At 39.1% G+C, this 17,236-nt stretch overlaps 2 protein-coding genes across 3 annotated transcripts; one reads left to right on the top strand and one right to left on the bottom strand.

The window, feature by feature from the left end:
* Positions 1-1,658: 1,658 nt before the first annotated feature.
* On the top strand, positions 1,659-5,610 carry LOC110000087 (uncharacterized). Of its 2 annotated transcripts, none has more exons than XM_065951005.1 (7): positions 1,659-1,966; positions 2,135-2,194; positions 2,319-2,582; positions 3,048-3,305; positions 3,401-3,532; positions 3,999-4,091; positions 4,287-5,610. In XM_065951005.1, exons 1-7 carry the CDS (start codon positions 1,936-1,938, stop codon positions 4,352-4,354), a joined length of 906 nt encoding a protein of 301 aa, XP_065807077.1. In that variant the 5' UTR covers positions 1,659-1,935; the 3' UTR covers positions 4,355-5,610. The 2 variants fall into 2 exon arrangements, with proteins under 2 accessions (XP_065807077.1, XP_065807076.1); XM_065951004.1 differs by having other exon boundaries at positions 1,663-1,966; positions 3,398-3,532.
* Positions 5,611-6,299: 689 nt separating this feature from the next.
* LOC110000084 (butyrophilin-like protein 1) lies at positions 6,300-10,610 on the bottom strand. The gene is made up of 4 exons (XM_065950505.1): positions 8,208-10,610; positions 7,823-8,116; positions 7,613-7,732; positions 6,300-7,532 (listed from the first exon to the last, which is right to left on the bottom strand). The coding sequence occupies exons 1-4, from the start codon at positions 8,335-8,337 to the stop codon at positions 6,982-6,984; spliced, it is 1,095 nt and encodes a 364-aa protein (XP_065806577.1). The 5' UTR covers positions 8,338-10,610; the 3' UTR covers positions 6,300-6,981.
* Positions 10,611-17,236: the final 6,626 nt, after the last annotated feature.

Below are 17,236 nucleotides of genomic sequence, written 5' to 3'. Positions count from 1 at the left end.
AATCAACCAAGCGTACTCTAACCTACACCCATTTCATTTTTTTTGCCTTTTATTGTTCTTTTAGAACAGGTTTCAGTGAAATATTTTTCATTCAGCCTTGAAATATATATGACACATTGGAATATGACAATATCCCAGAACACAATTTTACAGAAAACGAGAAATTGATTTTTTTTTAAATAAAGTTTAAAATTACAACACTGCAGACAAAATAAAACACAAAACAAAAGTAAATGCATCAAGCCAATCAAACATTTTCATTAATTTAGTAGAACGCTAACAGCTTCTTCAAAATTTTAAGTTAAATATTCTGAATGTGTCACTGTTGGTGCACTTGTGTGTCCTCATATGTACTTTCATTTTCTCTGCTCTGTTAATGAGTGGCCCGTTTTAACAGCTCAAACTGAACTGCTGACCTTTGTCCTTTTTTATTATCTGTCTCTGTTTGTCTTTTGTGTGTGTTCAAGGTTATATGATAAACAATTCTTCTATACACACTTGAAAATGGATATAAATGTAAATGATGCTGGAAAAGAATTTAAAAATAAGCAGAAACAGGGGTCCTCATTTGGTCAGTGTAGAATCATAGTCCTCTGTTGGTATGATAGACCTGTAAGAGTGTGTTTGAGTCTCCTCTCTGATCGGTAGACATGGCTTGAGCATGTAACAACCCACTTGGCAACTTCTTATAATAAAAATTAGATCTTAATGTTTAATTGTCCAGGTATGCTTACACATACAATAAACTAAACTGTACTCTATATGTACAACAGTATAACGTTAAATATAAAAAATAATAAACATGTAGAACATTAGGGAAGACGATAATGCAGCAGCAAGGAGTGCAAAGGAAAATAATCTTGATAATAAATGTTATCCTGTAACAGATGATTAATTCTTATGAGGTAGATATTTTAAACAGTTTTTACATAAAGGACGTGTTCACAGGATGATGTCAGACGAGGAGGATAATACAATATATATATTTTTTTTTTTGCAGAGCCATCCAAACAAAATAAGAATATCTAATCATAAAGATTTTTTAATGGGTTATTATCATTGTTATTAAACCCCTTTACATCTTTATTTATAAAATATCATTATTATCTGTCTGTTAGAGTTACTAATGTTACTATGCAGGTTTATTTTTCATAGTTTAAAAATAAATCTGGGCTTCTGGCGCCACCTTGTGTGATTTTAAAATCTAGGACCAGGGGTGCATTTGAATTGTAAAGTGCCTACACAATGTGACAGCAGACAGTCCCTTCTGTCTGTGCTGTATACTGTTAGGACCTACTGTTCCTGTTCAGTAGTTCAGGCTCGCACAGTGGGCAGATATATGTTCCTACTTCGTCTGATTCATTCAGTGTGGAAGTGGCATCATGAGCCCGCCTCATTTTATTCACACTCCAACTCAGATGTGATCTGCACGATGACTCAGTAAATAATTCAAAACTTCACATTGCATGTAAACAATTTATTAACTTAACATTTGAAAGGTGCGTTCCCCGAACTGGCCGCATCAGTCTTTTCTTTTTTTTCATCCTCGTTTTTTTTATTTATTTGGAGGCGCACGTGAAGTGACGTTTTACATTTAATTTTGCATGGTATTGTGAGTGTTGAAATAGAACTAATTTCCTGACAGGATGCACCTGAACCATACTGCACAAAACCCAGAAGTTAGTATTCAAGCTGAAATGTTCAGTCTACTGAGGTAGACCCAAAAAAAGGCCACTGAAGACCGCGAGAGTTCAGTCTACTGAAACCCCCGACTGAAATGTCCGCACTGCATACTGAGCTGTGGCTTTTCGGGGCCCAGGCATTTTGTTTCAGAGACCACAGACCAACTGAGGAAGAGGAAGTGGAGGAGGATGTGACTGACATGATGATATTTTACATTCAGTCTGATGTTCAGACAGTCAGCATCAAGACAACATGGAGGTCACAGCTCTCTGCTTCAGGCTACGTGAGTACGAGTCCACCTGATGGTACAAAAACAACATTTAACTTACGCAGTGTTGTGGGTCATACAGAAACAGATAATGTTAGAAAATGTTGTCATGGATAAACAGTGATGAACTCGTTATGAACAGAAACAGTTTTTATTTGATATTCTGCTCTCTTGTCTCGGCAGTGACGATCATGTTGTTCTTGCTAGTTGCAAACGATCACTACGGTTTTTCTCTCAATGTTGGTGAGTAAGACCAACATTGCTAAGCTTTAGAACAAAGTTAACAAAGACATTAAATAATCCATATAGTTTTTTTATATTTAAATGGGAATAATTGAATGAAAACTTTCTTTTTGTCCATGTCTAGTTGCTGATTTTCCTCGGGTCGTTCCAGAGAGACAGCAGTTCTTTGAATACGAATCCATCGTTGTCAGTTGTGAGGGGCTGATGGGGTTAACAGGATGGAGGGTGTTGAAGAAGATCAGCAGAATTACTCAGACGTGTGCTATTTCTTGGTCGGCATCAATAGGCCCCTGTAATATTACAAATGCTATTCCAAAAGTGGACAGCGGAGAATTTTGGTGTGAAATCGGAGCAAAAAGGAGCAACACAGTCAACATCACTGTCACTGGTATGCATATTTTAAACACTTTCGATGTGAAAATATGATGTGGTCAGGCTATAGACTGTAAATATAAATGGACAAAGTCTGAGTTACGTCAGCCATCTGTTACCGCAGGCTCCGGAGGTTCATCGATGGCGGTCTCCATGTTAGAATTCCTGTCTCAGCCTAACTTTCAGTCAGCCTAACTGTTGACTCTAGTGGACACTTGACGAACTGCAGGATTTTACAGTTCCGCATTGGCTTTGTTTTTCAAAACCAGAGGTTGCCGCTGGACATGTCCTAATATACTTTCCAGCATGCTCTTCAGAGCAATAGCTTTAGATCTTTTAAGTAGAGCCCATGAACTGCTAATGGCCAATTAAGGTAATTCATATTATTACATCTTTTTATACAATATTTCTTGATACATATTTTTAGGTAATTCATATTATTACATCTTTTTATACAATATTTCTTGATACATATTTTTAGCTGGTTCTGTGATCCTGGAGGGTCCAAGTCTTCCTGTAATGGTGGGAGACAATGTGAGCCTGGGCTGCAGAGAGCAGAAGTCTGACTTCCAAGCTGCTGACACCAAAGCTGCTCAATTCTTCAAAGATGGCATCTTGATGTATACCAGCCCCATTGAAAACATGACCATCCCCAGTGTTTCCAGGTCTAATGAAGGCCTCTACAGCTGCAGCATCTCTGGAGCTGGACAATCAGCACAGAGCTGGTTAATCGTCACAGGTGAGACCACCAGTATTACAAAATGTTTGCTATGTTCCTGATCATTTGTGACATCCATATTTCATTAGCAGCACATATGATTATCTCTCCAGCAGCTTCTGAGGAGGATCAACCTGATCAAGTCCCACAGCTGTTTCTGAAGGTCTGCGTTGGTGTCTGTGCATTCCTGATTGTGTTGCTGTTGGTGGGATTACTGCGACGTCACAGACGTCAAACAGTCAACACAGGTAGAGGGAGGAACACTTAATAAAATAAACTTAATTAGAAATGCTTGAAGTCAACTCTCATTTCAACATGAGTGATTGATTCAAAGATCATTTTCATTTTACAACAGTGTTCATAAGACAACTTTAATTTGTACAAAAACCCTTTATTTCTGTCATCATCTTTATGAACAGTCTGCAGTGAACTCTGAGTTTATTTTCTTCATAAAGTTTTAATATAACACAAACATAGTTTTTAGGCAGAATATACTGTATATTTAAAAAGGCCATGAAAAGTATGAAATTTACCACGACTGTATTCTGTCAAATAGTTTGAGATTTTTTACAAGATCCAATGTCTTTAAATTAAATTATTTACTTTTTAATTATTCATTCCATTTGAGCAAGATTTAATTTGACTGTAGTTTGTTTTTCTGCCAATTTAACAACCAACAACTTCTGTATAAGATTTATTTTCATCGTGTTTCAGTGCCTGAGGAGGGCAGCGCTGAGGAGGGCGACGCAAATCCAGTCGAGACAACATATTCTTCCCCTTTCATCTATATGCCCAGGAAGAACAGAGGTAACTAGTGGACAAAACATGAATGCAACATGTGACAAAACATGTTAACTTAAGGATGTTGTGTGTGTTTTATGGCTTTTGTAAAGAACATGCATTTTATCTTCAGCAGGTTTTCATTATTGAGTGTAAATGTCTGATTAAAACATCCAACTATCCGTCTATCGCACTTTGAAATGTGCTTTCGTTGTGTTTCAGTGTCTGAAGAGGCCCCCATACAAGATCCACAGACCTCAACTTATGTTTTTTTAAATCATCCACGCTGAGGACGGGTAGCCAGTTTGATTTAACATCTTTGAAAAGCCTCGTAAAAGTATTTGTGATAAAACTGAACGTCCTTCAGACTGCCTTTACGAAAAACTGTGAGCACCTATGCGTTAATGTTTTTAGCGCCTGAATAATTTTAAACTTTAGTAACTTTTGAAGTTGTTATGTCATTTGTATGTCAGGAACTTGAGGCTGCTGAGATACTCACAGCTTCCCTTTTAGAATCGCAGATAAAAACCACACAAAAAACAACAACAGATAGACGAGTCCTTCAGGTAGAACAAACTCCCAGTCTAACCCTGAGATCTGAGTTTACTTACCCTCAGGTGGGAAACTCTCACCTTTATCCTGTTTAGTTTATTAATTAGTCCTAATTAAATTAACATATACTGATGTAAATGTAGGCTTGTTCAGTTGACTCAGTTACCATAGTAACTGACTCAGAGCTAAAGTTACCTCCCTCTGTGGAACGGGCTTCAATTACCCCTCTTTCTTGGGTTTGAGTGATCTCTCTTACTGAAACAGAAAACCTGGAGTTTCCCTCAATTCAGGGTTGACAGACTCATGGGTTTGCACAAAACCTGCTTTATGAAACGGGCCCTGCAGGTCACAGTGTAGGCTGCTCTATTATCAGGGAGGCTGTTCATGAGTCACGTAGCCACATGCATGTATTCACTTTTTTTTTTCACAGGGCAGCAAAGACGTTAAGCTACCTTTCGACCTCATTTCCTGTGTGGTTAAATGATAGTGTGAGAAATTGTTACAAAAAAAAAACGTCAGAGCAGTCAGACTAGTAAATGAAAGACTATATTTGGAACCAAACATTTAAATAAGATAAGAAATATCAAACTACAGTGAAGTAAAAGTGTCTGAAGACGAGTAGAACTGAGAACTTTTCTTTTCTTTACTTTTATTATTCCAACAACTAAGATACAAACAAGTCTCTTCAGTTTATTTACCAAACCAAAATAAATACAAAAAAACATTTTAGTTTTGCAACACTAGGTGGATATTAGGATTGTAATGAGGTGACTCATGAACTGATTTGGAGCCTCTTTCCTCACAAAGCTTTTTAAAAAAACAGAACTGAAAGACAACAACCTTAGCTGAAACACATGTTGTTGTTTCTATACCTCGTTTTATTTTGGCAGTATGTGGAATGATTTTTGCACGAGTAACCCAAGGATAATGTTGAAATGTGATGAATAAAAATGTGACTGAAATGATAGAAAAATATAAAATTCTTCTTCTAAGTGACAAAGTGTGTGAGACTCTTTCTTTGTTTGGATTGGATACAAAATGAAACAGGATGTGTTGATAGAGCGTTAATTATTAATCTTCATTGTTCAGAGTGTAATCCTGGTGACTAACTGACTGAATGTGAGCGAGGCATAGCTGACATTATTTATCTGCACAACTCTCAGTGTTAGACAGGTAGTTAAAGTCTGATTGCTCTCTTATGAGGACATCATCTTTTTTTAAATACTCTGACCCCTGGGGGGTATCTTGTATTGGGGGGGAGGGGTGTGTGCTCATGTATTAGCCTTAAAACAACCACACTTTCATAACGGCCTGCCTGACACTCGTGCTGAACTTCTTTAAATGCTGACCATGAGAACATCTCACAGCACTAAAGTCTATTTTTGGAGGTTTCAGTTCTTCACAGTGGAACGTGTTTGTCTTGTGTCTGCTGTCCCCACAGAGCTTCACTGTGGTCTCTGTGCTCACACGCCATCACCGATGCTGTTGTTATATTTACCTGAACAGTAACGTTGTAAACCATCAGCACCATCGGCATCAGAGCATCCACCCAAATGGAGTGGATATAGGAGTTTGTGTTTGGTTTACTGTGATATATACATCAGAGAATAAAACTGGATGTTCCACTACACCGTGGGGATGTAATGTACGCAGGCAAAAGAAATCCAATGTCCATGCAGGAGCTGCGGTATTTTGCTGGTTTATTTGATGAAAACAAACAAAAGAACAAAGAAAATCGTGGCTCCCGCTGCCTCTCTTGACATGTTAAAAAGCAATAGGCCCACCCAGGTGCATGCTGGTCCTCTACCTGCCGCTTACTTAAATAATCTCCGGTGCCCACAGTATTACCCAAATACCTAACAAAATACTAATACAAAACTAAATTTACTAAACAAATAACTAGCAAAAAAGAAAACGTTACCCAAAATCTTTTCTAAATAAAGAAAACGTGTAGAATAATTAAATAAACAACACCACCCAAATATTAGTAAACTAAATACAAAAACTAATTCTATGCCCAATTAAATAGCTCCAACATAGATCAACAGTCCAAACTGGATGAGGACTGAAACGCTTGTCGTTTTTCTACATTTTTTTTCTTCATCATTCATCAATCATTTTAAATTTTGTCTCTGAAACGTCTGACTTAATAATAATAATTTATCCCGCGAGGGGAAATGCAGTTTTTAAACTCTGTTTAATTAACATGCGACACAAACATAGGCCGAAATACACACACATGCACAAACAGGATCCTATGGACATGCACTAATGGAGAGGTCTCAGAGTGAGGGAGCTGCACACAGCGAGCACTCTAGAGCAGTTTTGGGGTTCGGTGCCTTGCTCATGGGCACCTCGGCAGTGCTCAGGAAGTGGACTGGCAGCTGACTGAGCTACTGCCGCCCTTCAGTTTGGTCTGTATTTTATCTCTCTGCTCCTTGATCTCACCCTGTTGTTTAATAATTTCATCCATCCTACTGGTCAAACGCTGCTTCTTCTCCATCAATTGTTCAACCATATTTAATATGGACTTCATGATCATGTCTCTCTCATTATCCTCGGAGTATTTCACGTAACTCTCTCCATTCTGTTTTATCAAATCTTTTTCTAACACATGATGATTCTGGCTGTTCTGTCTCTGGATCTCTTGCTGATGTTCCTTATAATGCTTTCTTTGGTCCTCCAGATCCTTTTTGTAATTCATTAATGAATTAATCAGCACCAACAAATCTCTGTTTTTGTCTTCCATTTCTTTTAACTTTACATCAAGGCTGGCTTTTTTCTCATCCAAATCTTGGATGGTTGGGCTCTCTGCAAAGTCCTGCTGTGTTTTTGTCTTCTCTGCATTGAGCAAGTCAAGTTCTGTGTTACCTAAAGTTGATGTTGTGTCTGTCTTTGACTGCATATGGATGTTCCCTGTTGAAAAGCAAAGACACAAACAAAGTAAAACGGAGGAAGACAGAGACAGAAAATCAGATATTTAATGACAGGCTTACTTTTTTGTTTCTGTCTCCAGATCCACACTAAAAAGACGACTGAAAGAATAACCACGAAACCCACAACCAGGCTGCGGATGATTGGAAGAGTCGCAGAACACTGAACATTGTTGAAATCATCTGTAATAAAAAACAAATAATGAAGGCTAAAACAAACAAGAACAACAAGAACCAGAACTCTAAGATTTGAGCCTGTTACTGTAAAACCACCTGGAACATGTATGTGTGTCTCTCTGGTTTGGTTGATGTTGTTCTGTGTGACTCTACAGGTGAACATGTTGTTGTGTCTCCTCTCCACAGTCACTCTGCTGCTGACAGTATAGAGATCATCGGGACCTCTGATGATCTCTGTAGATCCAGCAGAGAGGAGGTTTCCCTCACTGTCCAGCCACAACACCTCAGACTCTGGATACCAGCCTTCGGACTCACACTGAAACACCAACCTTCTGATGTCACCATCAGTCTCCGTTGTCCCAAAGCTGATGATGAGGGATGAGACTGCCCCTAAAGATGAAGAGAGACCAATCAGAAACTCCAGCTACCATTGAATTGCAGTTTCATCTTTTGGATTGTAGAATAATGTGGTTCCACTCACCGACCAGAAGTTCAACAGTAGCCTCCCTGTTCAGTGTAGGAATGAAGCATCCATATCTCCCCTCATCAGAGAGCTTTACTTTGTGGACTTTAAGGGAAATATCACCATGCTTCAGTTTGTTGATGGACATTGATGTTCTCCCTTCATAGGATGGATGTTTTTTAAACGCTAGCTCCACACCATCACACCACACATAGACAAATCTAGGATTCAGGTCAGGTGTCCTCCACTCCACGGTCAGGTCAGTGGCATCCACAGGAGGATCCAGATAACATGGCAACACAATGTCTTCACCAACTCTGGCTACGATTAGCTGCGATGGTGTAAACACCAGAGACTGAGCTACAAGAAATGCACAAGAAATTTGATTGAAACAACCAAATGGTCAGAAAATAGTTAAATGTGTGTTGTTCATACAGACTTTGAGTGAAACACTTTAGGTCACTATGTTGCCTAGTAATGGCTTAAATGTGTTCAGTTCATAGTGTTGACAAGAAAGGTTAAGTGAAATGTCGTCTGCATAATGTTTGAAACATGATTCATCAGATCTGTGGAGTCCAAGAATTGAACCCTGTGGTACTCCACATTTCTAAGAAATAGCAGACCATTTGTGCATCTTTTATACACAGAATACTATTGACTCGAGGTAACCCTGCAGTACAATCAGAAAGATACTTACTGAATGAAATGTGACCGTATTATATGATCAGACATTAAGGAAACATGCTATGTTGAAGTGCTGGCTTCTCTGACAACAGTGCAGAAGCCAGTATGTCCTCCTTCTAAGTTTATATTCTGGTCCTGATTGGTCTGGATTTGTTAAGACCAGAGAAGGCAGGCGGTTTTAAGGCACCCCCACAAGTCCGTTTTGGACGCCCCTTGGTTTGCCAGATATGAGACCAGTTATCAGGTCAACAGGTGTTGCAGTGATGGAAGAGGGCAAGAGAAGTGGTTCAGATAGAAGTGATTGTACCCGACCTAAAAAGCCTTTGTTTCTAATAAGCTCCACGAGCAGAAACGTGCTCAAACTAGGATCAATATTGGAGATGCTTTTGAAAAATGGAGAGAGGTTAGAACGCGGAAAGGTTTACAGACCGATGCAGAGCTGGATAAACACTGAAGCTTCAGTGTCTGCAACATAGCAACCTGCGTGAGCATCGACTCTAGAGGGGAGGGGGCTGGGAGAGACAGCTCTTTCTCCAATGTTTTGAATTTGGACTGCAGTAGCCATTTTAAACACTAGGTGTCAGAGTTACATATTGCTCCTTTAGGTGAACTGAGCTTTAGCTACATATATGAAGTAATCTGCATACTGTACATTAAGGTATGTATTTAAATCTGAATGCTGTGGACTAAAAGGATATTTAAGATCTTTCACCGCTTGAAGAAGTCGATGTTCCATCCAATTACAGAATGGTTCTCAGATGGTTAACTTCCATTAACCAATCAACGGTCTGCAGCACTTAACCTTTGCTTTGAAGTTTTAGCTCAGACTATTGAGATGTCTTTTTTGTGTAACTCCCAACTGATAAGAAAGTATTCTTGGGCAGACATGTGTTGTGTGTTGTGTGAGCAGTTGATCCATTTTGAAAGTTGATATTGTCCGTCCTGCACAGCTCGGTGTCAGAAAAAGAAGGACAACAGTTTGGTGGAAAAGCACAGAGCTGATGGAGCTTTGCTGACGTTTAGAGGGCCAACAATCCTTCAGGGGATGCATCCTTGAGATTTGAATATTGAAACGTTTTATAAGTTAATCCATTCCAAATAACAATTGTTTTAGTTGCATCTTTAAAAACATTTTTTGTTTAACAATCCATCAGATTGTATTTGATTTTTCTTGGATGGCTTAGTTCTCTAAATTTGATTTTGATTATTGTCGTAGAGAAGAGGCCAGCTTAGATTTTACCCATTCACAACACTGATTCACAGGATTAGGGTAATGTTTTTATTGATTAATTGTCAAGATCAAATAAATATCCATTTAGCATTTTGCTGTAGCAGTCAAACATAAGGAAAGGTTTGATATCATTGTTTTGTCCGGACAGAAGGTTTAAACACACATAAGATAGAAAAGTATGAACGATTAAATGAGGTAACACATAATGACTATTTTAACCGCCAGTGTAGGTGGCATGTTACTCTTTAGTCCAGATGTTTTCATAATGGAGCCATTGAAGCAATCAAACATGGTCCATTGTTATTGGATGGTGAATTGTTGGATGGTGAATAACTCTTCAAACAAAATCATTCTGCACCTCACTTTAAATCAAAGTCTGCAGTGTGCATCAGTTTGGAGTGATTTACAGAAGTCATCGAGGTTTCCTATTTTTTATATACAGGCAAAAATAACATCTTATATCCGCCTACCTGTTTGGTGCTTGATCTTACACCAGACGGAGAAGGAACTCGAGTGTAGAAGTCCAACACAATCACATGCTCTACATACTGTTTATCCACAGTGGCGCTTTAATCATTAACCGATGTGAAGTGCTACTGTTTGGCCCTTTATTGGCATCAAAGATTTGAATGTAAAACAATTTTTATTCTGTGTAGATTGTGTTGAAACTGCAATAAGCTCAAAGGGCAACGTGTTAGGAGCTGTATATTTATTTTACTTTAAATTGACTTCATTGTCTCACATTACCGTCGTCATTATCAACAATGTTTGGAGGCTTAAGCACTTTTACTTTAACCTCGGCGTGGGGCAGCGTGTTGTCAGAGATTTTAGGACGTTAAGGACTCCATCATATCATCCCACAGACTTCTTTGTTATGCTGTCCCTTTAACTGCATCTGCTTGCATCTCAAATTGAAGTCAACCACTACTGCTTACATATATTCATGTGTCTCTATTTGTATTCATAAAGTCTTTTATGAAACTCCTTGCCCATACCTTGAAGAAGTGACTGTATTTAAACCAGAGTTTGGTCTCACAGTCAGTTTGTCTCAGTTCATTGTCTCCGTCTTATGACATTCAAATGAACCCTGGTTCAGGCTCTCGATCAGCTTAGTCTGTGGGGAAATATTTTCAACCCTAACCACAAACCATGTGTCGCATCAGCAGCAGAAATAAGCAGCAGGAGACCCCTCCTCACCTCGTGGACACTTCAGTCATATGTTCAGAGAGTCAACATGGAGGTCTGTGCTCTTAACATCAGGTTGTGTGAGTATGATTCTTTATCTGTTTCATAGATATTTCCGTACCCGTTTTTATGAAATCTAACGTACAACTCTTCTTGTTTCCAGTGGTCTGTGTGTTATTCCTGCTTGGTGCACATGTCCAGGACGTTGGTAAGTACCAGGTTGATGCTTAGTTGTATTTTAACTTCAGTTGGTACTTTCTGGTGAAATAAGAGAACATGTCTTTCTTTGGTTTGTTTCAGATTCACTGATTCTCCGTCTTGAACCAAACAGACTGCAGTTCTTTGAATACGAGTCTCTGATCTTCCATTGTGAGGGCTCTCATGACTCGACTGGATTGAAAATTGTACATCGGTCCAAAGGGGAATTACTCAAATGTCAAACTACAGTGACATCAAAAAGGTCATCCTGTACTATTCCTAATATTTTTCCAGAGGACAGTGGGCAATACTGGTGTGAGTCCAGAGATAGGAAGAGAAGCGACATCATCCATATCAATGTTACTGGTATGTTTGTATTAAGACGAGATCTTTACATGCACTCACCTTTCTGTGATACACAATATGAACCACATGTTGTTCAGATGGTCCTGTGATCCTGGAGAGTCTCATCAGTGTGGTGGAGGGAGAGGCTGTGACTCTGCGCTGCAGACGCAAGACGACCTCATCCAATCTCTCAGCTGATTTCTACAAAGATGGCCGCTTTATCAGAAGAAGCTCTACAGGAAACCTGAGCATCCTCAGTGTTTACAAACGTGATGAAGGATTCTACAAGTGTATCTCTGGAGGAAGAGAATCAGCCGAGAGTCTGATGGCTGTCCAAGGTGAGACACATCAGTGTTACCAAATCAAATTGAAAAATATGTGTGATATAACTATGTGTTGAAACAGTATAGTGATTGATTTGAAAAGGACAGCGTACATTAATCAACGTACAGAAGGATGTAAATGTACTTCCATTTGGGATGGGTCTCATAAATGACCTGACACAAAAATAAAATATTAATTTCATTCATTAATTCATTCATGTACCCAAGTTAGCGGAAGGCTAATTTTTGGCTCATATCCTTGCCAGAAATGAAGAGCATCCCATAATGCTTCATTCAGCTCCTCAGCTGCTGTCTTCCATGTGTTACAGTGCACCTTGTTCATTACATGTAATGATGATCCACTTATAATCAGTGCATGTTGTGCAAACCAATGAAAACATTTTTAATCAGCTTAAAGAATCCAATCCATAGAAATGTTTTGAAATGAGCAGATCAAAGAAAATGGCAGCACTTCCTGTTTGACATGTTTCACATATTTAATTCACTTGTTGGTGAATGTTCAACAGATGTTCGTTCTTCTTCTGTATAAGGACCTGAAGATATCACAAGTCAAATAACATTGTGCACAGTTTGTTTCAGTGTCTTTCTATATTTAATATTCACATCTGAGACCACGTCTTCTCTCACCCTGACCCACGAGCCGCAACTCATCGCAACGTTATTTATAGAGCACCTGTCATACGTAAAGTCTGTGAGCCCATAATGTTTGTGTGAACACCGTCACTGTTAAAAAAGGACCCGAGATTAAAATTGTCTATAAAACCCACATCATGTGCTGCCCAAGCAATCAGTAGATGCAGCGCGGAGCTTCACTTCCTGCTCATACCTACATAAAATATCGACCTATAATACGAACATTTGTGATGGTAACATGAACATTTAAACTGTATGTTTTCATATTTTATTAAAGATGTGTGATGGAAGTTTTTGGTGTCTTCTTTTCATGCAGTGTGGTCGTTGTACAGCAGGGGGAACTCATTGATTACCAGCTATACTAATTTAGGTTTGTTTAGGAATAGTGTCTCAGATTCCTTTATGTTGGAGGTAGAAACTCAAAAATGGCGTTGGTGAATTAAAATGCTTGTGGCTACACAAAGCAAGGTGACCAATCTCTTTCCAACACCTTGTTTGGTAGACAAAGTAATGTTCACTAAGGAAAACACATGCTAAAGATCCAATTTACAATGACATTTTTTATTTGTTCTCAGTCCAATGGTGGATACAAATTGAAGGTTGAAACATTCATGTTATTCACAGGGAGAACCCATAAAGAAGATCTGATTTTTAATTCATTCAAATCTTTTTTTTATTTCTGTTACAACAAGTCAAAAACCTGCCACCTTCAAACCCTTCACACTTGTGAAATCTTCTAGAACTTGACATACCTGAGTCATGTTTGTGTGAAAAGAGAATGCACCCCTGCTGCTGAATTATTCCACAGTGTTGCCCAAATACTTACTAGAACACTTAAACATCAGGCACCATTTAGTTTATGTTTTTATTACAATAAGTCTTAACCAGTTGTTGAGTGTCATTTTGGTCACCCAGAGTGGAGTTTAGTCTAAGCTACAGTTATAGCCTCCTTGTTTAAGCTTAAAACGTTTCACCTTATTTAGCACATTTTCTAAAGTATTTTGACTATTTTGATGAACTGAAAGGAATTCTTTGCTTTAACCTTTCTGATCTTTTGCTATTCTGTTATTTTGGGTCCTTGGAGGCTTAGGTTTGAATCCTATTTGTTAAAACTTTCCTAAATCCTGCTACCTCTCGTGTGTGATTTATTATTCATCAATATGCAGATGACGCCCTGTTCTATGTCTGTTAACTGTATTAAATCATTAGGCGTTAAATCCCAGCTTGAAAAATTTACTTATTAAGTTACAACAATAATTAAAACCGCAAGCGGTGATAAAGTTCCCTCGCACCGCTGTGCATGTCGGGGTGTGTTGCGACCGCGGGAGTGCATCAGCAGCGGAACGTGGCTAAGCAGCAGGCCGTGCAGTTCGATTTGTGTAAAAGTCGTAGTACTGGCATGTTGAAATAGGCAATGCAATGAAGATCCCGTAAAATTTTGATGTAGAGCAGTTCAGTCTGGCACTGTCATGATAGCTATGACATTTGGAGGAAATTGAGCATTGTATATAGCATGTAGTACTTACTCTTTGCAGTAGGGGGCGCTATTGTTGAAGTTGACTATTGTTATGTCAATGTGTTCAGAGGCCAACCCTGATCATACCTGTGAAATTTGAAGCAGATCAGAAAAAGTATCTGATATACAGTGCCGCCTCTTTCTAGTAGGGGGCGCTATGTTAATGGCATAATTGTATTAGGTTAGATGTGATCATGCCAGTACTGACATTGTTCATGTGAAATTTTGAGCAAATCTGACATTGTATATGGGATGTAGTACCTAATCTTTGTAGTGGGGGGGCTATGGTTACAATTTATTATTGCTATGTGACTGTGTTCAGAGGCCAACCCTGATCATACCTATGTAATTTGAAGAAGATCAGACAAAGTATATAAGAGTTACAGCCACTTCCTGTATGATGGCGATGTGATTTGTGGACTTCCTGTTGAGTTTTGGGTGTGGCTTGAAGAGGCTTTTTTGTAGGTTTTGTCATGTTGGAAATGCAGTAAGATTCAGAATTGTAGGTTCAACGTGCTGCGGGGGCTGAATGTTTGCAATATTATAGGGGGCGCCACTGAGCCATTTAGCCACGCCCACTCACTTAAACGGTATAACATGTTTGACTTTACTACCAGGATTATATGTATGAAGTTTCGGGACAGTACGACTATGTTAAGCCCATGAAAAAACTACTTCCTGTTTGATGGCGAGCGACACGTCCGTATGGCGACAGCGTTGGACATAGGTGTTTGAGCTTGAATGTCTTGTATGGCCGAGGTGTTAGCATGGTCCACACCAATTAATGAGGGGAAAATGAGCAACTGTGTAGCAATGGCTAATGTTAATTGAGAAGCAGTAACTTCCTGTTGTCAACAGGTGGCGCTGTGACTAATCAAAAAATGTCAATCATGGATGTGTTCAGGGTCCCGTATCATGCATGAGAAATTTTAATATGATTGAACACTAGATGGCAGAGATATAAGCATTTACTTTTTTGGCAACTTGCCAAAATGCTCAAAAAACTTAAAACGCACGTCAAGGCCACGCTCTTTGACAAAATAACGTGTGGAGCACAACAAGAAATGTTGAGCCTGTCTAGAACGCACTGACACTGAGTTTGCGCTGATCAGATGAGCGCCCTCGGACAAGTGCGTTCACATAGGAAGGCTGTAATCGGCGATTTTGAGCGATTTTGTGCCATTATTGTGGAATTCATCTTTAATTTGTGGACTTCCTGTCGGGTTTTTTGAAATGTTGCAAGAGGATTTTTAGTCCGTCCCGACAAGCTTAATATGCGTACCAATTTTCGTGAGTGTACGTGAAAAAAACCTATATGGGGAGGCCATTTTGAAAATTTCAAGGGGGCGCCACTGAGCCATTTTGCGAACTCCGTTTATGAAACCACCAAAATATCTAATTTCTCCCGAGACATGATGAGCGTGGAAAGTTTGGTGAGTTTTCGGGCACGTTCAGGAACAATAAAAACGACAATAATAAAAATAATTAAAACCGCAAGCGTTGATGAAGGGCCCTCGCAACCTGTGCATGTCGGGGTGTGTCACGACCGCAGGAGTGCAGCAGCAGCTTAACGTGGCAAAGCAGCAGGCCGTGCAGTTCGATATGTGTAAAAGTCGTAGTACTGGCATGTTGAATAAGGCAACGTAATGAAGGTCACAGAAAATTTTGATGTAGAGCAGTTCAGGCTGGCGCTGTCATGATAGCTATGACATTTGGAGGAAATTGAGCATCGTATATAGAAATGCCTTCCATAAAAAATAAAAAATAATTTAAAAGTGCATAAGTATATATTTTTACCCATTTTTGTAAATATACAAAAAGTAGTCTAATGTCATATATAACGAACCACCTTAAAGACAGTGGGTGGTCCCCAGTTTCTGTCACCCTTATTTTGGGGTTCACGACTTGAAAAGTTTGGGAACCCCTGCTATATAGGATGTAGTACTTACTCTTTGCAGTAGGGGGCGCTATTGTTGAAGTTGACAAATGTTATGTCAATGTGTTCAGAGGACAACCCTGATCATACCTGGGAAATTTTAAGCAGATGGGAGAAAGTATGTATGATGTAGTACTTAGTCCTTGCAGTAGGGGGCGCTATGGTTAAACTTTATTATTGTTTTGTGTCACTATGTTGAGAGGCCAACCCTGATCATACCCATCGTCGATTTAGTCGATTTAGAACTACAGTGACATCAAAAAGGTCATCCTGCACTATTCATAATATTTTTCCAGAGGACAGTGGGCAATACTGGTGTGAGTCCAGAGATGGGAAGAGAAGCAACATCATCCACATCACTGTTACTGGTATGTTTGCATTAAGACGAGATCTTTACATGCACTCATCTTTGTGTGATATAAAATATGAACCCCATGTTGTTCAGTTGATCCTGTGATCCTGGAGAGTCCCATCAGTGTGGTGGAGGGAGAGAATGTGCTGCATTATATGTAATGATGATCCACTTATATTCAGTGCATGTTGTGCAAACCAATGAAAACATTTTTAATCAGCTAAAAGAATCCAATCCATAGAAATGTTTTGAAATGAGCAGATCAAAGAAAATGGCAGCACTTCCTGTTTGACAGGTTTCACATATTTAATTCACATGTTGGTGAATGTTCAAGAGATGTTTGTTCTTCTTCTGTATAAGGACCTGAAGATATCACAAGTCAAATCACACTGTGCACAGTTTGTTTCAGTGTCTTTCTATATTTAATATTCACACCTGAGACCACGTCTTCTCTCACCCTGACCCACGAGCCACAACTCATCTCAGCGTTATTTATAGAGCACCTGTCATACGTAAAGTCTGTGAGCCCATAATGTTTGTGTGAACAACGTCACTGTTAAAAAAGGACCAGAGATTAAAATTGTCATTAAAACCCACATCATGTGCTGCCCAAGCAATCAGCA

The sequence above is a fragment of the Labrus bergylta genome, chromosome 22 (assembly GCF_963930695.1).
Source record: "Labrus bergylta chromosome 22, fLabBer1.1, whole genome shotgun sequence".
NCBI lineage: Eukaryota > Metazoa > Chordata > Actinopteri > Labriformes > Labridae > Labrus > Labrus bergylta.
This window is presented reverse-complemented; position numbering and strand designations above follow the sequence as displayed.

Excerpts from the sequence above, each read along its gene's own strand:
- LOC110000087 (XM_065951004.1), top strand. The coding sequence starts at position 1,936 with ATGGAGGTCACAGCTCTCTGCTTCAGGCTAC. Across the intron at positions 2,583-3,047 it reads AGTCAACATCACTGTCACTG|CTGGTTCTGTGATCCTGGAG; the intron begins GTATGCATATTT and ends ACATATTTTTAG. Across the intron at positions 3,306-3,397 it reads GAGCTGGTTAATCGTCACAG|CAGCTTCTGAGGAGGATCAA; the intron begins GTGAGACCACCA and ends TTATCTCTCCAG.
- LOC110000084 (XM_065950505.1), bottom strand. The coding sequence starts at position 8,337 with ATGTCCATCAACAAACTGAAGCATGGTGATATTTCCCTTAAAGTCCAC. Across the intron at positions 8,117-8,207 it reads TACTGTTGAACTTCTGGTCG|GGGCAGTCTCATCCCTCATC; the intron begins GTGAGTGGAACC and ends CTTCATCTTTAG. Across the intron at positions 7,733-7,822 it reads GACACACATACATGTTCCAG|ATGATTTCAACAATGTTCAG; the intron begins GTGGTTTTACAG and ends TTTTTATTACAG.